The sequence below is a fragment of the Hoplias malabaricus genome, chromosome 5, assembly GCF_029633855.1.
Source record: "Hoplias malabaricus isolate fHopMal1 chromosome 5, fHopMal1.hap1, whole genome shotgun sequence".
Taxonomy (NCBI): domain Eukaryota; kingdom Metazoa; phylum Chordata; class Actinopteri; order Characiformes; family Erythrinidae; genus Hoplias; species Hoplias malabaricus.
Window position 1 is genome coordinate 6,832,704 of NC_089804.1, and position 21,483 is coordinate 6,854,186.

At 36.4% G+C, this 21,483-nt stretch overlaps 4 protein-coding genes across 5 annotated transcripts; 1 reads left to right on the forward strand and 3 right to left on the reverse strand.

Moving 5' to 3' along the window:
- Positions 1 to 5,441: 5,441 nt before the first annotated feature.
- Positions 5,442 to 6,424, reverse strand: LOC136696439 (histone H1-like). 2 transcript variants are annotated; one of them, XM_066670853.1, is made up of 2 exons: positions 5,683 to 6,424; positions 5,442 to 5,643 (listed from the first exon to the last, which is right to left on the reverse strand). In XM_066670853.1, exons 1-2 carry the CDS (start codon positions 6,229 to 6,231, stop codon positions 5,473 to 5,475), a joined length of 720 nt encoding a protein of 239 aa, XP_066526950.1. In that variant the 5' UTR covers positions 6,232 to 6,424; the 3' UTR covers positions 5,442 to 5,472. The 2 variants fall into 2 exon arrangements, with proteins under 2 accessions (XP_066526950.1, XP_066526949.1); XM_066670852.1 differs by having other exon boundaries at positions 5,442 to 6,424.
- A 10,872-nt stretch (positions 6,425 to 17,296) lies between these two features.
- LOC136696057 (histone H2B 1/2-like) lies at positions 17,297 to 17,724 on the reverse strand. Its single transcript, XM_066670153.1, has one exon. The coding sequence runs from the start codon at positions 17,716 to 17,718 to the stop codon at positions 17,344 to 17,346; it is 375 nt and encodes a 124-aa protein (XP_066526250.1). The 5' UTR covers positions 17,719 to 17,724; the 3' UTR covers positions 17,297 to 17,343.
- An 899-nt stretch (positions 17,725 to 18,623) lies between these two features.
- LOC136697585 (histone H4) lies at positions 18,624 to 18,976 on the reverse strand. Its single transcript, XM_066672790.1, has one exon. The coding sequence runs from the start codon at positions 18,958 to 18,960 to the stop codon at positions 18,649 to 18,651; it is 312 nt and encodes a 103-aa protein (XP_066528887.1). The 5' UTR covers positions 18,961 to 18,976; the 3' UTR covers positions 18,624 to 18,648.
- A 1,639-nt stretch (positions 18,977 to 20,615) lies between these two features.
- Positions 20,616 to 21,028, forward strand: LOC136696992 (histone H2B 1/2). Its single transcript, XM_066671836.1, has one exon. It carries the CDS (start codon positions 20,632 to 20,634, stop codon positions 21,004 to 21,006), a length of 375 nt encoding a protein of 124 aa, XP_066527933.1. The 5' UTR covers positions 20,616 to 20,631; the 3' UTR covers positions 21,007 to 21,028.
- Positions 21,029 to 21,483: the final 455 nt, after the last annotated feature.

The window sequence follows — 21,483 nt, forward strand, 5'->3', positions numbered from 1 at the left end:
TAAATGTAATTTTATGTGGTATATTATATGTCTGGTAAAGTCTAAGTTGTGGAAAACACGATGTAAAATGACAATAGAACAGTCTTTTGTCTCTAGTGATGCGGTTGTGAAGAGTATTAGGATTGAATTAAAAAAACAAAAGACTCTCAATATACTTTTTAAAGACTCTATTATTTGGGACACTCTAAATATATGAGACTGTGCTCGTTTGTATGTGTAATTAAATGTTTGGATGTATGAGTATATAATTTATGTAAGCTGGAATTTTGGAAGGACTGTACATATATTTGTATTAATTAATAAAGTTTATTAAAAAAAAAAAAAAAAAAAAGAAAGGGCGGTAATTGAGAGTCAAAAACGCAGAGAGAGAACGCAGTGCTTGTACTCTGCAGCACCTCGCGGTGTTTTGCAGTCTAACGTCAAGTTTATTATTGTTTCTCCCGTTTATATATATATATATATATATTTTAGTGATACTTTCTTGTTGAAGCTATACGTCACCGCTTCGGCGGTTGTGCCATTATGGCATCTCACATGGCACATAGCGAACGCCAAGTTAAATACTGGGTGAAAATCACCTTTACTGGTTTAGGTGAACCTCCTAACAGAGACTTTGTTGGCGATTTGATATTCCAGTCTCACTGGCTCCATGCAGAAGATATTTATTCTTTCATAAGCCTTCCAAACAGGAGAGATTTCGAGCTGTGTTTCAGAAATGAACGAGGTATTCGTATTTTTCTTGAAATCTATGGAAATAACCCAAAAAAGTGGGAGGATTTTCAGATTTTCTCACCTATAAGCCTTGATGTTAAAACAATCATTGTCAAGTTTTGGACGGGGAGAATTTCAGACGAAGATGTTGAAACATACTTGCATCGTTTTTGTGATATTTTGAAACCTGCAGTCAAACCAGTCGACAAGTTTGGTTTATGGTATGGCATCAGAAAGTATCAAGTGAAACTTAAGAGAGACAGTAATGGCAGAGAATTGCACATTCCTAACTCCATATCTTTGGGCCCCCACAATGGTAAAATATCATATCAAGGCCAAGTGGCAAGATGTTTTATTTGCCAAGAGGAAAATCACCAGGCCAAAGATTGTGGGAAGATTAAATGTTGGCAATGTGGTTCCTTTGGCCACAAAGGAAAAGAGTGTAGAGAAACAGCTATATGCTCACTATGTGGTGCGGAAGGGCACAACTTTTTTATGTGCCCTAAATCATATGTAAATCGCTCTAAAGCAATATCAAGACTCTCAGATATGGTTACTCAAGAACAAGAAAATATACCAAGTGAGATGGAACAAGAAAGAGTTGCAGTTGGAAGCAAAGACTCTGAACAGGAACAGATACCAGAAAATGCTGATCAGAACGCAGAAGGAACGTCTCATATAGAAGAGTCTGGTCACATCCAAAATCAACAGGTGAATGGAGGAAATGAAGTCAATAGCAAAGTGCAAAAAGTGGATGAAGATGGAAAAAGCAACAGTGGATCTTCAAATGATGACAGTAGTAACAGCAGTAGCAGCAGCTCTTCTTCTGAAAGTTCTGATGAGGACTTTTCCAGATCAGATATAGACTCGAGTGGAGACCTCTCTTCTGAGAACGTAAAGGTATCTCCATCTTCAGGACAAAACATTCCTATTGATCATGCTTCTACAACGTTGCCGACAACTGACTTTGGAAAATCTTCAATCTGCAATCAAGGACAGGACACCAAAAAGGAAAATATATTACAACAGAAAAAACGCAAATTGTCACCAAGAAAAGTAGGTAATGCAAACAAAAAAAGTGTTCTAAAAAAGAAAAGAAATCAAAATCCATAATAAAATATGTCCACTGTAGGTATTAGAATAGCCACTTGCAACGTACGAGGAATTCAGTCTAAATTAAACAAGGAGAGAAAATTAGAATCTTTAAGTAAAGAATATTTAGATTTAGTTTGTATTCAAGAAACACGATTAGCTACATTAGATGATATTAATGAAACAGGAAAACTATGGATTAAGGACCCTCCTATTTTTCTGTTGGTGATTGCAAAGCAGATGGTATTGGTTTTCTATTTTATAATAATTATTTCCAGATTATAAGAAGTAGAGAAATTATTCCTGGAAGACTAATGTACATGGATTGCTTCCACAGTGGTAGAAAAATGAGAATTATTAATGTTTATACAGCACAAAGTACAGTAAAAAAAATCCAGCTTTTTAAAAAATTGAAAGTGTTATTGTGTACAGGTTTTTTGACAATTGTTTGTGGTGATTTTAATACAATAACAGATGATATAGATAGAATAACAATAAATCCAGCAGCTATACGGAAAGAAGGTCCCTTTTTAAAAAGAATGATGTTAGAACAAGATTTTTCTGATGTTTTTAGAATACTATACCCTAATAAAATAGATTTTACCAGATTAAGTACTATTTGTAAGACCAGAATTGATAGAATTTATATAAATAAAGGGTTAGAAGTTTATTCTTATAAAACAAAAATTATTATTGATTCTGATCATTTAGCTGTAATATGTAATTTAAATGTAAAGGGTGAAACTAAAAAGAATTATTGGAAATTAAATACACAAATTTTAGAAATTCCTGCAGTATTATTAGATTTAAAAGGAGAGATTGATAGAATAAAATCTTTAAAAATTTTTACTAAAAATGATCGAGAGCTGTGGGAAGTTCTAAAAATACAGATAAGAGATTTTTTTAAAGGAAAATGTCGGACGTACAGTAAGGAAAAAAATGACAAATATAATTTAACAATGATGGAATATATTAAATTAAAGTGTACAAAGAGAAGTGATGAAGATGAAAGTATTATGTCAAAATTGAGGGAACAAATAGATTCAATGAATAATGATCTATATCCAAATCTACAAACTCTTGCAGGTGCTAATATGGAGGAAATTCATAATAAAGCTAAAATTATGTCTGTATACACAAAAAGGAAAAAAAAGCTCTTATATTGGATCAATCTATTCAGAAATGGGCAAAATTGTTAATCAGCCTGACGAGATTAGAAAATCTATTCAAATATTATGTCAAGAGATGTATAAAGAAATTAAAATAGATAATAAACATTTTAGAAAATATTTAAATTTTGAATATAAAAATGAGTATGATTTTTTAGCTGACAGAATAATAGAAAGTGAAGTCATCACAGCAATAAAACAATTAAATTTAAAAAAGTCTCCTGGAAAAGATGGGTTACCTGCTGAATTTTATAACAAATGTATGTATGATATTTCCCAATTATTAACTAGAGTATTTAACGAAGGTGTGGAACAAGGATTTATGTACGACACCTTTTATGAAGGTGTGATGTCACTATTATATAAAAAAGGTGATAAAAATGTTATCAATAATTGGAGACATCTCACTTTAATGAATATTGATTATAAAATTTATGCAAAAATTATTATGAATAGGTTGCAGGATGTTCTTGATGAAATTATCACCAAAGAACAGACCTGTGCTATTAAAGGAAGATTGATGTGGGATAATTTAGGTATTTTAAGAGAGTTAGTTTGTACTAAAACCAATGAATCCTTCTACATAGTCGCTTTAGATCAAAAGAAAGCGTTTGACTATATCTCTAGAGAATATTTATGGGAAGTGTTAAAAATGTATAAATTTCCATTAACTTTTATTAGAATGATTATGTGTCTATATGTTGAGTCTAAAATACAGATTAATGTAAATGGACATTTAACCGAACAGTTTAAAATATATAGAGGTGTTAAACAAGGTTGTCCACTTAGTGCAGCACTTTATGTTTTGGCTATAAGTCCATTAATAATGAAAATTCAAACAGACCAGAGGCTTCAGGGTGTTAAATTAGGAGATAAAAGAATAATAATTACTGCATATGCTGATGATATAACGGTTTTTATTAAATCTCAATCAGAGTTAGACATTATTTACGATCATTTTAAAATTTATGAACAAGTTTCAGGGGCACAATTAAATGTAAATAAATCAGAAAGTGTCTGGATAGGAGATCCAAATAATAAATTCAAAATCAATATTCCTGAATTCCAAAAAATAAACATTTTAGGAATTTATATAGATAACACAGGTTGTGTAGATGCAAATTGGTCTCAGAAAACAGAAAAAGTTCAAGAAGAAGTCGAGAAATGGAAAGATAAAAAACTAAATTATAAGACTAGAATAGATATTACTAAAACATTTATTCTATCAAAGATTCTGTTCTTAGCATGTATTTTCCCTCCACCTGATATATGGTTAAAAAAAATTAATAAAATATGTGTTAACTTTATATGGAATACAACTAGAGAAGTTACTAAAAGACAACTGATTTATAAAAGAGGTGATTTAGGAGGCTTAGGTGCTATTGATTTCTCTATTAAAACAAAAATTTCCTTTTGCAAAATTATTCAAAATGGAATTCAACGACAAGTAGAGTGGATAGGAGATTTGACAAATTGGAAATTTAAAAAAGGTAAAGCTAGAGGATCTATTCCATATTATAAATTAATCTTTTCAGATTTTATACATAAATACAATGATTTGAACATTGATTGGATAAATTCTTCAAATAAAAACATATATAAAATAGTGAGTGATAAAATTTATGGACAGAATTTTGAATTTAGAGAACTAAATAAAGAGGAAAATAAAATATGTCTAAAAAATATGCTTAACAAAAATATATCTGAGACTATTAGAGATACAACCTGGTTAATAGCAGTAAGGAGGTTACCAGTCAGACTTTTAGTAAAATGGAGTTGTTTTATTAAAACTATAAAGTGTCCAATGCCATTATGTCAAGAGGAAGAATCTTTGGATCATTTTTTATTAGAATGCTATAGGTCTAAAGAAGTGTGGGAAAAAGTAAAGGATATAGGTTTAAATTTTGATGTAAATATTAAAAGTATCTATTATGGCATTTTTGATTGTAACATTGATGAATATAAATGTAATTTTATGTGGTATATTATATGTCTGGTAAAGTCTAAGTTGTGGAAAACACGATGTAAAATGACAATAGAACAGTCTTTTGTCTCTAGTGATGCGGTTGTGAAGAGTATTAGGATTGAATTAAAAAAACAAAAGACTCTTAATATACTTTTTAAAGACTCTATTATTTGGGACACTCTAAATATATGAGACTGTGCTCGTTTGTATGTGTAATTAAATGTTTGGATGTATGAGTATATAATTTATGTAAGCTGGAATTTTGGAAGGACTGTACATATATTTGTATTAATTAATAAAGTTTATTAATAAAAAAAAAAAGAAAGAGACAAGGGGAAATTGTCCTTAACGTTAAACATGTACAACTCCCTAAAATCTGATGTGGTGCTACTACTAAAATGAAAAGCTCCAATTACTGCTTCATGCTTCACACTCACTAACTGAAAATGCAGCTCTTCCTGGGTGAAAACGTGGTTGGCTCTTAAAAGAGCCGTTTTGTACTGTAAAGGACTGAAAAGCGAAGAAAAACTACATTTACTTCTTCTTGGGGGCAGCCTTTTTCGCTTTCGGCGCCTTGGGCTTCGCTGCTTTGGGTTTGACCGTCTTTGTCTTCTTGGGGCTCTTGGCTGCCTTCTTAGGGGCCGCGGGCTTCTTTGCCTTCTTGGGGGACTTGGCCACTTTCTTGGCGGCCACAGGCTTCTTCACCTTCTTCGGGGATTTCTTGGCGGCAGCAGGCTTCTTCACCTTCTTCGGGGATTTCTTGGCGGCAGCAGGCTTCTTTGCCGCTACCTTCTTGGGCTTCTTAGCCGCGGCAGGTTTCTTGGCGACAGGCTTCTTAGCTTTAGGCGCCACCTTTTTGACTGGTTTCTTCTTGGTCTCGGTTTGCTTCTTGTTGAGCTTAAAAGAGCCAGACGCGCCGGTGCCTTTGGTTTGCAGCAGTGTGCCCTTGGTCACCAGGCTCTTGACGGCCACCTTGACGCGGGAGTTGTTCTTCTCCACGTCGTAGCCGGCGGCGGCGAGGGCTTTCTTCAGCGCGGCCAGAGACACGCCACTCCTCTCCTTGGAGTCCGACACGGCCTTGACGATGAGCTCGGCAACGCTAGGGCCGCTCTTTTTAGGGCGAGCGGCAGCTTTCTTCTTGGGTGCTTTGGCCGGAGCGGCTGCGGCGGGCGCTGGAGCGACTTCTGCCATCTTTCTGCTTTTGCTGAGTACCGGTAGCGAATAAACGCACAAACGGATTTGTTCTGAGGAACCTCCCCTCCCTGCCGAGGGGACGGCTCTTATAAGATACATGAGAACGGTGAAGACTCAATCTGGCGCTCGCTCTACAGCCGTGTCTCACTTATACGCTCTCACTTGTGTTTTCTCTCGGCTTTTAGCGACAGAAATAGAAATAGCGGAGCAATTTGCCGATAAATTAACCACGCGTCCGTCTAAAGCAGTCTCTCCCGTGTGACTGGAGACCGGGAACAGCCGCGCAGCGAAGCCTCGTTTCACATGGCGCTGTCAAATGTGTGTCGCTCCACCGCCTATTCCAACGAGAGATGGCTCATTTGTCTCGAATATCGGTGGAAAACGGCGACAAACGCTGGCTTGACCATTCGATGGTCTCCGCAGCCACTTCGACAAGAGCCCGGGCCAAAACGTGGACGAAACGCAAGTGACCGAGGGCTTCGTTTACTATTTGAAAAATGAGCTCTCGCGGACCGAGTAAAGCACACGTGCGAGTACAGTGTACAGGAGCCTAGTTAGCCTGGGCCTGCGTACATATAAATGTATCGTTGTGACCATGGTTACATTTACAATGTATTGAATACATGAAAAGCTGTTTTTTTTAAGAGCGTGTTTCGCTGGTAAAAAAAAAATGTGTGTGGTGTGTATGTCGTCTATATGTGTTTATGAATGCATTATGTATGGCTTGTGAGATGAGTGTGTGGTGTACATGGTGTGAGATGAATACGAGAGTCTGGGTGTAATTAATTTAGTATAAAAGTTATAAATGTATAATTTTTAGATATTTAAGGGTGAATTAAAATGCTTTTAAGCATGCAGGCTTAGTGCTGAGAAACAAACTTAAGAGCGTACATTAACAAAACATGTGCAATCTGAATGTGTCAGAGACAGAAAAGGTGAAAGAAAACGAGGAAAAGGAAAAAAACAAGTATGAAAACAAACATGAAAAGAAACACTGAAAAGAAAAAAAATGAAAGAGCAAGAAAGTTAACTTACTTTTTTTTTCTTCTTTTTTTTCAATAAACTTTATTAATTAATACAAATATATGTACAGTCCTTCAATAGTTCCAGCTTACATAAATGATATACTCATACATCTAAACATTTAATTACACATATAAATGAGCACAGTCTCATATATTTAGGGTGTCCCAGAGAATAGAGTCTTTAAAAAGTATGTTAAGAGTCTTTTTCTTTTTAATTCAGTCCTAATGCTCTTCATAATTGCGTCACTAGAGACAAAAAAAAAACTGTTCTATTGTCATTTTACATCGTTTTCCACAACTTAGATTTTACCAAACATATAATTTACCACATAAAATTACATTTATATTCATCAATATTACAATCAAAAATACCACAATAGATACATTTAATATTTACATCAAAATTTAAAACAATATCCTTTACTTTTTCCCACACTTCTTTAGACCTATAACATTCTATTAAAAAGTGTTCCAGAGATTATTCCTCTTGACATAAGGGCATTGGACACTCTATGGTTTTACTAAAACAACTCCATTTTACTAAAGTCTGACAGCAATGGTGGGAGTCAAGGGAACTTGGTCCATCTGTACTTCTCCAGCAAGGCACATGTCATCCACATAACAGAACATCATGTCTTCCTTCTCATCAAAGTAGGACAATAGAAGCAACACCATCTCTTTGATGTCTTCTGAGCATCCACTCACCTATCCCACTGTTGTTTTATGCTTTAACACAGCCTTTTTGTTCTGGTTGACAAAAACAGTCTTCCTGTAGTTCAGAAGCCGTTTCCCCTTCATATCCACATTTTGTGTAAAAGTCTCTTTAAGTCCAATTCCAGTGAGCTCCTTGAAGTGAACCACCATGCCAAGCTCACTGAACAAAAATGGCCATTTCTCCTCCATTCCTTGAGTAGCAAAAACATACACAAACATATCAAGAACACAATATGAACATTTCTAAGCGTTTTACTGCTTATAATTGACTTTTCAATGCAGGCTACTTTGAGAAGTAGCTGCATTCTCTAATGACATACCTGAATATCTCAGCTTCCAACAACTTTACGGGCTTGAACTGGCCTCAGCGCTGACAGCAAATCAGCTGCTGTGATAAACTGAAAGTCATAATATGTCTCCATCCCAAGGGATTGTAAGGTCTCCTCTAGGATATCTTTTGTCACCTCTGGATGGTCAGGTAACACCTCATAAATGACAGTGCGCAGTAATCATTGCTCTGCGTCAGTCGTCTCTAGATTCAAGGAAGAAAGACACAAGTTTTCAATATTAGAAATGAAAGACGTCATTTAAAAAAAAAAAAAATAAATTGGTCAACTGACACAACAAGAGAAATGTCTACTCTGAGTATGTGTCAGTGAGAACTTATAATTTCTTTGGATCTAGCATGGGAAAACTGCCGTCATTTTTGTATTTTTCCAAATAGTGTTTTATCAATTTTTTTAAAGAACACATGTCAAAATTCTATGACTGCTAAACATATTTAATTACTGTGGTTTATTTAAACAACACTGTGTTTCAGGGGAATTACTTGGTGATTATTAACAATATATGATGTTAATGGATAAAAATCTACCAGATCATTAATATTAAGACATTGCAACCTTGAATTCCCTTTTGTCACTGAGTACAGATGGTATTTAGAAAGATAGTCAGCTTCATGTACATCTATCACAAAATACACAGCTGAATCATGTTGAATTAAAATAATAAGAAGCTCTCCAAACTCCATGGACTCTTCATTATTTAACACAAGGAAAGGCCCTTTTTTATATGAAGTACCTTTATACTGTATGTCTGTGGAAACACTAGTGTCTTTTTCTGAAAAGCCCGCATTTTGCAAAAGCAAAGCATTTTGCGGGGTGAAAAACACACCTTATATAATCAGCTTTGTAAGTCTTGAATGTCTGAATGCGTCTGTGAGCTCCGTATACCGTTAGAAAGCGCAGATCCTACCGTTTCTAAAAATAGCACTCTCATCGCGGTGCTGTGAAGCCTCTGGGAGTAATCCAGTGTGAAAAACCACCTAAAAATCAAGGCGCTCCTTCAAAATGTTTGTCTTATGTCTTTGTCATGAAATATTCTAATGATATTCGCTATAATCAGAAATGAAGACGCAGCAAAGGGACAAGAAAGACGGTGTTTACTTTCAGTTTCGTTTTGACTCACATAACGTCAACCCACGCTGTCTCTGGGCGGAAAAATATGAGTCATCAGCAAAAACATATTCCTATTATTGATTTATAGTTTTTCAAGGTTTTTGTAGGCTTCACATCAAATAATACTGCATTAGATCAACAAATATTAACTAAAAAGCTTGAATAATTATTTATTGTGTGTTTTCTAAATAAACAAGTATTATTTCATCATTTTTTTTTATATAATAATAATAATAATAATTGTAAATATTATCAGCATCTGAGAAAAATGCCAAAGTACCAAAATGTTTTTTTATTTGTTGGGAAATTTTCCATATTTGCCCTGAACTAAATTCCTGAAAGTCTGGGCCTGCTGTGACTGTCAGAGCGTTATCAGTCATACATCCCAGAGCTTAGAATATCAAGAATAATATGTCCGTCTGATGCTACAAATTTATTTTGTCACAGTAATATGACATGTAATAAATTAGCATCAAAAATGCTTATGTTTTCAACTAAAAGACACCTCACACTAACAATCTGTGTCAAGATACCCGATGTGTGAATATGATTTCAAGGCTATACATTGAGAAATATGAAAAAAAAAAAAAAAAAAAAGCAGGCGCTAGGTAAAATTTTGGTCAAAACATGACAAATTTATAGAAAAATTGATTTATTGGTCAGCATGAAATCCTCAAGTGATTACATATTTGAGTGGCAAAGGTTCTTTAGAAAATAAAACAACATATTGAACACATAATTGCTGTTTAAATGCAACTGAAAGAGGCACTGACAAAAAAACGGAATAGCAAAATAGCTATATAAATAGGGTCCATCGAGTTAATTGCATCACTGTACAGGCTGGGGTAAAAAGTACAACTGTCTTTGACTTGCAGAAGTGGACTGCACCCTGGCCCAGCTGAAAGATATGCCTGGGACATCTGATGTCTTTCAGATAAATTTAGGCAGATGTTTTTAAAGTTTTTCAAATGTCTGGCACATCTCTTGAAGTAGCATTGTTTACTTTTGAAACGCATGGTCCACAACCTGATCAAGGAGCCAAATTTTAAAATTAGTGCTGGATAGTGCCGCAAGAAATGGTGTTTTGGTTTTAGCGTGTTCTCAGGGAATAAACACTTTCTTGATTCCAAATACTCCTGCATTATAATGTCAAGATAGGCTACCTGTGACAATGAAATCTTTTGTGCACAAATCATATCAACAATATCTTTAAGCTGGAGGGAGTAACTGCCAAATATATTCTTTAGGATTTTGTACTATGTCACCAATTAATACAGGTAGGAACCTTAAAAAAATTCCAGTTCTGAATGGCTTGACCTGAAAGCTTGGACTGCTTCATCTGGTAGACGCATGTCATTTTTTAAAAGTGAACATATTGTACTTAAAGTGTAATCCTGTCCTAACTCATTTTGCATCTCTTCAACAGTTGTTTGTATTGCTGAAGCTGGAAGTAGGAGCAGCCCTTGCATTTTTAGGTATAATAAACATATATTCTTAAGAAAGGAATCTTTAAAATTTGGTGGTATTTCAATGCTTTCTTTTGTTGCATCATGTAAACTCTGGGAAGAGCTTACATGATTTGAAAAAAAACAATGAGGTTCATTTCTTTGAACTCTACAATGCAACACATACCAGTTCTCTTGTCCCTACACTGGCTACCTGTAAAATTTCGCATTAACTATAAAATACTCCTCTTAGCTTATAAATCTCTAAATGGATTAGGCCTGCAGTATCTTACTGAACTTCTCATACCTTATCGCTGGTCACGTACACTTTGTTCACAGGATGTCCATCTACTCTTTGTTGCTCGCTTTAAGAAAAACACTGCAGGAGGAAGAGCCTTTTCTCACAAAGCTCCTCAACTCTGGAATAGCCTTTCAGTTACTGTTCGGGGCTCAGACACACTCAATCTTTAAATCTAGATTTAAAACCTAACTTTTCAAACAAGGTTTTGGTTAATCATTCACTTTCAGGTTACTCCTTCTCTGTTGGTGTTCCGGCTGGTTTTCATATTATCACTGTTCTGTATTAACCCTGTCATATCACCATAGCTACAGCATTTTTAGTTAGCTTTCTAGTAACCACCAACACGCTGTCTGTCGCTGGGTTCTCTTGCCTGACCCTTGGAAGCTTTTTTCGCAGGACAAATTTGCCCGTTCTTTACCATGACCCTACTAACCTCTGTATTTTTATTTGTTCCCTTTGTCTGGTTTTCTTTCTCCCGTCTCTCTCATGCTTTGAGATGTCCTGCTGCTCTCCAGGTGTTGCCCTGATCCAGCCCCTGTGTATCCTGTACAAGATCCTGGCCTTGTCTCGTCTACAATATAATGCTTAGCCATGCTGTTTTATCTCAGATTAACTCTGCACCTAATTTTAACTCTCACAGAATCCCTGATCACCTTCTCCTTCATCAGACTCATACATCACTAATATACTACATTTGAATTACTATAACCCCTTCATCTGTCATCATTTCACTTTTACTTGTGTTCTGTTCTCTGTTGTGTCTCTGGTGTCGACCCGAGGAGGATGGGTTCCTCGTATCAGTCTTGGTTCCTTCCAAGGTTTCTTCCTCGTGTGCTGAGGGAGTTTTTCCTTGCCACTGTTGCCCCCTGGCTTGCTCATAGGAGGCTTGGACCCAGATCTCTGTAAAGCTGCTTTGTGACGACTTTTCGTTGTGAAAAGCGCTATATAAATAAAATTTGATTGATTGATTGATAATCTCCTTACTGCAATTAACCAGGTTGTATCTCCGGCATACTTAATCCAATTAGCTTTACTAAAATCTCTCGTTTGTTGATTTTATTTATATATATATATATATATATAAACCGGCTGTGATTGTTACTGAATGGAGTGATTATTTTTCCTTCTAGTTTAAATCTCTACTCCAATATAAACAAAAAATAAAAATAAGTAAACATCTACTCGTTTTGACAGAAGCAGGTCAGTGGCTCTTAAAAGAGCCTTTTGTTAATTGTGAAGAAAGCCGAGCTATGAGCTTATGCGCGCTCTCTGCGGATACGGCGAGCCAGCAGAATGTCTTTGGGCATGATAGTGACTCTCTTGGCGTGGATGGCGCAGCCAGTCAACGAAATTATACGCTACGTGTTAACACAGGGAATCCAACACATTTAGAGACCAACGGCGTTCCGTTGTTCTGTTTTTTTTCAGAGCGTGTTTCGCTGGTAAAACTCTCTATCACCACCTGCTGAAGGTCTAGGTCTAGGGAAGTTAGTTATTGTTCTTCTGTAAACTATTCATATCAGAACAACAGGCTTGACCAATTCTTAAATTTATAAGATAAATCATATTTAAATACTTCAAAAAATTATATATCCACATACACCTGCTAAGGCCTGTCCACGCTGATCTGTTTTATTTTTAAAATGAGGTTTTGGTCTGTTACTTTGGCCTCCCATCCACAAGAAAACAACATTTAAGGTCACTGAAAATGGAGGTTTTTCGAAAACGTTGTAAATGCTGTTGTTATGAAAGTAAACAGAGGTTTCAGAAATGCTGACGTCACACATTGTGCTCGTCCGTGTTTGAAACTCTCCCGTGGAGACAGACCTGGGACAAATGTTTGGATGAAATGGCTGATGACCATTTGGTTCAACTTGGTGTTTCTGTGCCTAGGATTTGAATATGAGATTCAATATATAAAACCAGCATATAAAAGCAATGGTATGCAAACACACAGTTGATTCTCAAAAGTTAGATGTAAATGAAGAAACAGGAGGTGACTATTATCTGAAAGGCTTTGAGACACAGGGTCATTTCAATACAAATGAGGGGGAGATGATCAAAAGATTATTTCTAACAAAAGGAAATTAACTCAATTTGAATTTTAAATTAATTAAATCCCACAACAAAAGCTCCCTCCGTAACCAAAACATCTCATATGTATAGTCCCTGTTTATTGTCCAATATCATATTGTCTTATATTAAGTATTCTGACAAACAAATTATATCATATCTTATTTAAAGCCATCAACAGCTGAACTGCAAAAAGCAGTCTTTATTATTCATTCTGTGTGGAGAAGAAAAAAAGGTTTTCAGCAGGGCCCCTTCTGGTCTGCAGAGCTTATAATCACATCTGAGCATGAGGTAATTCTGCTGATGTCCACATTGTAAAAAAAAAAATTACTTTGTTTTTAATTTAGTTAAAATTACAGTACAAACTTTAAAATTTACAGTTTGTTATGTACTGTTATGTAAACAGTAGTTTTCTGCTAAATTAGCATCATCATACTGCTAATAAACTAATACATTCAGTAAAATGTATATGCTGTTGTTACTTATTTTACAATGAATCCCTTTCAAATACATGGAAAAATACCAAAATAACAACATTGTTTTATTTGAAAATTCTCATTATACAACTGTCATTTCACAAAATATTTATGCAAATCTTACTTAATTATTTTATATTATTTATCGTTTTTTACAGTATTAAACACGTTTACAGTAAAACAAATTTGAATACTGCAACAGAATTTCTTATTATTGTATTAATTAGGATTTAAATGCATATAACCTGTTCTATGACTCTATAAACTAATATCAATTTCATTTAAACTGCATTAGATTCTTATAATTCTTGACCAGAAATGCTAAAGCATTTATAATTAAAAAAAAAAGCAATGCTAAATAAACTGTACAGTAAGAAAAAAAATCCAATAATATGCCTTTCCAAGGTTTTTTAGGCTCAAAGTCATTAACAAAACAAACACTAATATATATATAGTGTAATGCTAATATATAGAGTGTATTTGGTGTGTATCTGTCTGTGGATGAGTGTATGTGTGGCATGTAAATGGTGTGAGAAATAAGTGAGAGTCTGGTGTATGTAGTATGTGTCTGTGAGTATGTCTGTGGTGTAGGCTTTATGCGTTTTCTGCTGTGAGTGTGTTTAATTTAATGTGTGTATGTCTGTAGTGTATGTTGTCTATATGTGTTTATGAATGCATTATGTATGGCTTGTGAGATGAGTGTGTGGTGTACATGGTGTGAGATGAATACGAGAGTCTGGGTGTAATTTATTTAGTATAAATGTTATAAATGTATAAATCTTTAGATATTTAAGGGTGAATTAAAATGCTTTTTAGCATGCAGGCTTAGTGCTGAGAAACAAACTTAAGAGCGTACATTAACAAAACATGTGCAATCTAAATGTGTCAGAGACAGAAAATGTGAAAGAAAATGAGGAAAATGAAAAGTCAAGTATGAAAACAAACATGACAACAAAAAATGAACAGAAAAAATGAAAGAGCAAGAAAGTTAAATTACCACACACAGCAATGGTGGGAGTCAAGGGAACTTGGTCCATCTGTACTTCTCCAGCAAGGCACATGTCCTCCAAATAACAGAACATCAGGCCTTCCTTCTCATCAAAGTAGGACAATAGAAGCAACACCATCTCTTTGATGTCTTCTGAGCATCCACTCACCTATCCCACTGTTGTTCTATGCTTTAAAACAGCCTGTAGGAACTGTTTGTTCTTGTTGTCTTCATGTAGTTCAGAAGCCGTTTCCCCTTCATATCCGCATTTTGTGTAAAAATCTCTTTAAGTCCAATTCCAGTGAGCTCCTTGAAGAGAACCATCATGCCAAGCTCACTGAACAAAAATGACCATTCCTCCAGTAGATATTTTTTATCTTCCCCTGGTTGATTTGTTTATTTTTGGGGTTATTGATCTCTTATCCTATTTTGTAATTGTTTGACTGAGTGATACCCTGAGCCAATCAAATCTCCCTCAATTATGTCTTGCAGAGAATTTGGAAATTTTGCCACCAGCTTTTTGGCAACTTCAGTAGTATTCCTTTTACTTACACAAGAACTTTTTCGCATAATCTCACAAACTACAATCCGGACCATTTCTCTTCTCATTCATGGACTTGGTGGTTTTCCTCTCTCTACTGACTGTATTAGGTCCTCTGGGAACCTTTCCCATGGAATCATGACTGGTATTTCACCCAGTCTATATCAGGACTGTAGCAGCTGTTGGAAGAGGTTGAGGATGAACATCTAGGTGAAACACACTGGAAGAATCCTGGAGTGCTCAGTGAGGCACCAACAGGTGAGTTGCTGGTTTCAGAAGTCTGGCCTGCAAAAACATATCAAGAACACAATATGAACATTTCTAGGCCTTTTACTGCTTATAATTGATTTTTCAATGCAGGCCACTTTGAGCAGTGGCTGCATTCTCTACTGACATACCTGAATATCTCAGCTTTCAAGCAGCAACAACTTTACGGGCTTGAACTGGCCTCAGCGCTGACAGCAAATCAGCTGCCGTGATAAACTGAGAGTCAAAATATGTCTCCACCCCAAGAGATTGTGAGGTCTCCTCTAGGATATCTTTTGTCACCTCTGGAAGGTCAGGTAACACCTCAGAAATGGCAGCACAGTAATGATTGCTCTGCGTCAGTCATCTCTAGATTCAAGGAAGAAAGACACTAGTTTTCAATATTAGAAATGAAATATGTCATAAAAAAAAAAATGTTGGTCAGCTGGCAAAAGAGAAATGTCTACTCTGAGTATGTGTCACTGAAGACTTATAATTTCTCTGCATCTAAAATGGGTAAACTGCCATAATTTTTGTATTTTTCCACAGTGTTTTATCAAATTGTTTAAAGAACACGTGCCATATTTCTATGACTACAAATCTTTAATCACTGGTTTATTTAAACAACACTGTGTTTCAGGGGAATTACATGGTGATTATTAACAATATATGATGTTAATGGATAAAAGTCTACCAGGTCATTAATGTTAAGACATTGCAACCTTGAATTCCCTTTTGACACTGAGTACAGATGATATTTCGAAAGATAGTCAGCTTCATGTAAATCTATCACAAAATACACAGCTGAATTATTTTGAATTAAATTAATAAGAAGCTCTCCAAACTTCATGGACTCTTCATTATTTAACACAAGGAAATGCCTTTTTTATATGAAGTACTCTTATACTGTATGTCTGTGGAAACACTAGTGTCTTTTTCAGAACCCACTCAGAACATGACTTGGGTGGTGGATCATTCTCAGCGCTGCAGTGACACTGGTGGTGTGTTACTGTGTGTTGCTGGTACAAGTGGATCAAACACAGCAGTGCTGCTGGAGTTTTTAAATACTGTGTCCACTCTGTTAGACACACCTACCTTGTCTGGTCACCTTGTAAATGTAAAATCAGAGATAGTAATTATCTTGCTTCTTTCATTTGTGTTGAAAAAAAATATATATGAACAGGTGGCTTTAATGTTATGGCAGATCAGTGTAAATGAGTGTTTTTTGTACAACCTAAAAATTAACATAATAAATCTGTAAAATGTAATACAGATTTTTTCTGTATAAAATAAATCTACCTATGAAAAGTATTATTTTAACACCACCATGCTGTAATTTTTACTGTATTTTATTGTATACATATTACAATTTCTCTGTTTGAACTACAGTAAACTGTAAATTCAACAAGTTTGTGATTGTTTTATATAGTAAAATTTACAGTTGTTTGCTTAATTATTTTACTACATATTACTGTCTATACATTGTGTCCTTGTGTTCCACTTTACATTGTTTTTTTTTGTCATGACTTTACATATTTTCTCTGTTAATTTCAGACATTTTTTACAGGTGCTACTCAATTCATTAAAAATGCTATTGACATACAATCTGATTCAGGACAACTCTGTGTCCTGAAGTCACTGTGTTAAATTTAATTTCAGTCTGTCAATCCTGGATTGTTTAAGATATTTGCAGAAGAAAATACCACCAAAATATAATACCCACTGCTGAGGGCATTAATCATGTGAAATTTTGCTACATATGCAGGGCAATAGCTGTAAATGCGGGATTTGTTAGGAAACTATTGTTCTAAGGTACACTTTTTAAAACAAAACCTTAATTAGGAACATTAAATACTTCAAATTAACGGAAAATAATTTGAACTTTACATGAAAACGTGGGTGGCTCTTAAAAGAGCCGTTGGGTTTGGACGTGTCTGATCACCGCTTACTTGGAGCTGGTGTACTTGGTGACGGCCTTGGTGCCCTCGGACACGGCGTGCTTGGCCAGTTCACCGGGCAGAAGCAGGCGCACGGCGGTCTGGATCTCCCTGGAGGTGATGGTGGAGCGCTTGTTGTAGTGAGCCAAACGGGAAGCCTCGCCGCCGATGCGCTCGAAAATATCATTGACGAACGAGTTCATGATCCCCATAGCCTTAGAAGAGATGCCAGTATCGGGGTGGACCTGCTTCAGCACCTTGTACACGTAGATAGCATAACTCTCCTTCCTGGTGCGCTTACGCTTCTTACCGCCTTTGCTGGCCGTCTTGGTCACGGCTTTCTTTGACCCTTTCTTTGGTGCTGACTTAGCTGGCTCAGGCATTGTAGACGTTCTTCTCAAGAATAACGAGGAGCGTTCCTGGTCGCGGCTTATATAGACTGTTATATGCAGATGAATCTTTTCTCCGCCCACTCAAATGCTGTCCAACGCCCATTGATCAGCGTTCGGCCGCTTGAACTCCTCGCTCCAGACTCTCTTTTCATTGACGTTATGCTCTGCCCGAGACCTGAGCTGTCTTTGTTCTTTGTCCCGCGCATTTCGCACCAATAAAGTTCGCATATGTAATATTTTACGATACGGGCTATTTATGGGCTCTAAGTATGAATTGTTCAAACAGGATTTCGGAGCTCTTTTCTTAGGTAATTATATTGTTTGTATTCCTGAGCGTCTCACATATGAGGACGTTTGGATTCAGATATATGTTTTTCTATGTTTGATGAATATGCGAAGAAAATTAATAACACACGTTCAGTATGTGAAGTGATAATCACCATACTTTAAAATCATTATATATGCTCAAAATGGTACTGGTTTGTCAGGACTTTGTTTCAAACACTTTTTCCTTATGTGCTCAATTCCAAGACATGTTCATCGGTAAATGAATAAAATTCATTGTTTAAGAAAAAACTCATGAGCCAGGAGCTCTGTTGTTGGACATGGACATAACCAAGTTTGGAATTTATTAAGCCTGTAGTGTGACAAATATGCTTGAAAGTATAACCGGATATCAATTTAAAAATGGTTCTACTTCATTATATTGACGGTTTAGTTTAAATACAGCCTTTCAACTTACACCTTTTACACCAGACAAAACACTTCCAAATTATGTTTTTTTTTTTTTTTTGTAGTAAACATAAATAAAACTAAACATTTGCTTTAAAAAAAAAAACACTTGTGGAAACGCTATTTTGTTGAACTTGTGGGTGGCTCTTAAAAGAGCCGTTGGATATAAGCCTTGGTCGAGTCGAGCGTTTAACCTCCGAAACCGTACAGAGTGCGTCCCTGGCGTTTCAGGGCGTACACCACATCCATAGCGGTGACAGTCTTTCTCTTGGCATGTTCAGTGTAAGTGACGGCGTCCCTGATCACGTTCTCCAGAAACACTTTCAGCACACCACGGGTCTCTTCATAGATCAAACCAGAAATACGCTTGACACCACCACGACGAGCGAGACGACGGATTGCAGGCTTGGTAATACCCTGGATGTTATCACGGAGCACTTTGCGATGACGCTTAGCGCCTCCTTTTCCAAGACCTTTGCCGCCCTTTCCTCTTCCGGACATTTTTCTGCTGCTTCAGTAGACGTAAAACCAACGAATAAGACGTTGCTTGTGCAAGGCTGTTATTATGCTCCTCTACAGGACCTGGTTGAAACCAACAGCCAGAAAGGCGGAGCTAAATACAACAGACTCTGGAGCGAGACAACACACCACACGATATTCATTCATTCGATTTGGCGCGAGTGCCTTTGTTAGCGCACTTAATACAGGTCAATTGTTGCAGAAATGGCTGTGATCCATTCCCCATCCACCAACATACATATAATGTAATATGATAATACACACGTTATAAACACACGTGTTATAAATAACGCACACACGTGTCTTAAAAACTATTATATTTAAAAGAACTAGTATTGTAATTCAGCTTGATATAGCAAATGAGATGGGGACTGTATGGAAAGAGAGAGAAAAATATTACTGTACATTAAACTATAACTCTAAACTAAAACTCTAACTGCTGTAGTTTAGCTAAGTGTGAAACATTCACAGTGATGAATTCCAGCATTGTTTAGATAATTGTTAGTTTAAGACATGGGGTGGAGCAGCATTCCACTGCAATTTCCAGGGAGGAAACTCCCCGTACTCTGTGAAATCCATGCAAAAACAAAAACCTCAATTTCAGCTACTTACTGGAATCAGAAGTCAGAAACCGACATGAGCAATTTGGACTTTATTATAGAAAATTGCAAAGTGGAAATGAGAAAGAACAAGCCAAGATCAAAATTGAGAAACACTCCAAGAAGAATTAAATGCAGAGGCTAAAATAAGAGGGAATCAAAGCAAGAATTCTGTACACACAAAGACAAATAAGAAGAAAACTCCCAGCTGCAAGAAAAGGGGATCACTGGGTTTATTGTTAGAGACCGGCTTGATAGCCAGAAGTTTGCCGATTGGTTCTCCAAAACTGGCAGGGTCATCCATGGCTGAATTTCTCTTGAGCAAGGCACTGAACCTCCAAATGCTCCACAGGCATCAAGGATGGTTGCCTGCAGCTATGGGTGGGTGTTCACAGCCTCTGGTGCACTAGTGTGTATGTGTGTGTGTGTGTGTGTGTGTGTGTGTTTGCGTGTTAAAAAAAAAAAAACGTTTGGAAGAGGTGGGTTAAATGTGAAAGACACATTTCATTGTATGAATAATTGCACACCATTATCATTGCATATTAAAATAGAGTTCAAAAACATTGTTTAAAACGGCAAGCACAGAGCAGTGTTATTTAAACTCAGATGAGACACTATGAGCACCTGCTCCTAGTGCCGGGCTTGTTTTACCTGTAGCTAAAGCCTAGTTATTTGCATTTTCTCTATAACTTTTATTAGTATATGTTTTTAGAATAATTGTGTGTACATCATGCAAATTTCAAGAAAGGACAAACCAAAATTCAAGCAATACATTTCCTTATGTACTCATGCCACTTTTATCCCCCTGGTAAACTGATGTGTTTTGATTGTTTTACAGATAAATCTAAGCACAAATCCTCTACAGTGGGTTTGAGCTGGTATAAAAGAGAGGCTGGAGGGAGGAGTTCAAGCGGCTAAATGCTGATCAATGGGCGTTGGACAACATTTGAGTGGGCGGAGATATGTTTCATCTGCATATAACAGTCTATATAAGCAGCGAGCAGGGACAAGCCCCACAGTCGTTTTTTGAATAGCATTCGAAAGAACGTCTACAATGCCTGAGCCAGCTAAGTCAGCACCGAAGAAAGGGTCAAAGAAAGCCGTGACCAAGACGGCAGGTAAAGGCGGTAAGAAGCGTAAGCGCACCAGGAAGGAGAGCTATGCTATCTACGTGTACAAGGTGCTGAAGCAGGTCCACCCCGATACTGGCATCTCTTCCAAGGCTATGGGGATCATGAACTCGTTCGTCAACGATATTTTCGAGCGCATCGCCGGCGAGGCTTCCCGTTTGGCTCACTACAACAAGCGCTCCACCATCACCTCCAGGGAGATCCAGACCGCCGTGCGCCTGCTTCTGCCCGGTGAATTGGCCAAGCACGCCGTGTCCGAGGGCACTAAGGCCGTCACCAAGTACACCAGCTCCAAGTAAGCGGTGATCAGACACGTCCAAACCCAACGGCTCTTTTAAGAGCCACCCACGTTTTCATGTGAAGTTCAAATTATTTTCCATTCACTTGAAAGATATCGATACCCACTAATCAAGTTGAACTAAAATGATTAGTATTTTATTTCCACTTTTAATGTAAGCTTTATTAATGTGTGAAAAATGATAAGCGTATGGATTTATTTTTAATTCAATTTACATGAAGTATGTACACATGCATCTTATATACACGTGTCTTTTGTCTTTTTAGTTCAGTCCTGATGCTCTTAATTACATCACTAGAAATAAAGAACTGTTCTGCAGTCATTTTATATCATGTTTTTCACAATTTGGATTTTACCAGACATATACCAAATAAAATTACATCTTACTTCAATGTTATAATCAAAAACATATACTTTAAATATTCCTATCATAATTTAAAGCAATATCACTTTTTATTATTGGAGTGTTACAGGTCTA

What these genes read in the sequence shown, in the direction of transcription:
- LOC136696439 (XM_066670852.1), bottom strand. Translation starts at nt 6,231, where the DNA reads ATGTATCTTATAAGAGCCGTCCCCTCGGCAGGGAGGGGAGGTTCCTCA.
- LOC136696057 (XM_066670153.1), bottom strand. Translation starts at nt 17,718, where the DNA reads ATGCCTGAGCCAGCTAAGTCAGCACCAAAGAAAGGGTCAAAGAAAGCC.
- LOC136697585 (XM_066672790.1), bottom strand. Translation starts at nt 18,960, where the DNA reads ATGTCCGGAAGAGGAAAGGGCGGCAAAGGTCTTGGAAAAGGAGGCGCT.
- LOC136696992 (XM_066671836.1), top strand. Translation starts at nt 20,632, where the DNA reads ATGCCTGAGCCAGCTAAGTCAGCACCGAAGAAAGGGTCAAAGAAAGCC.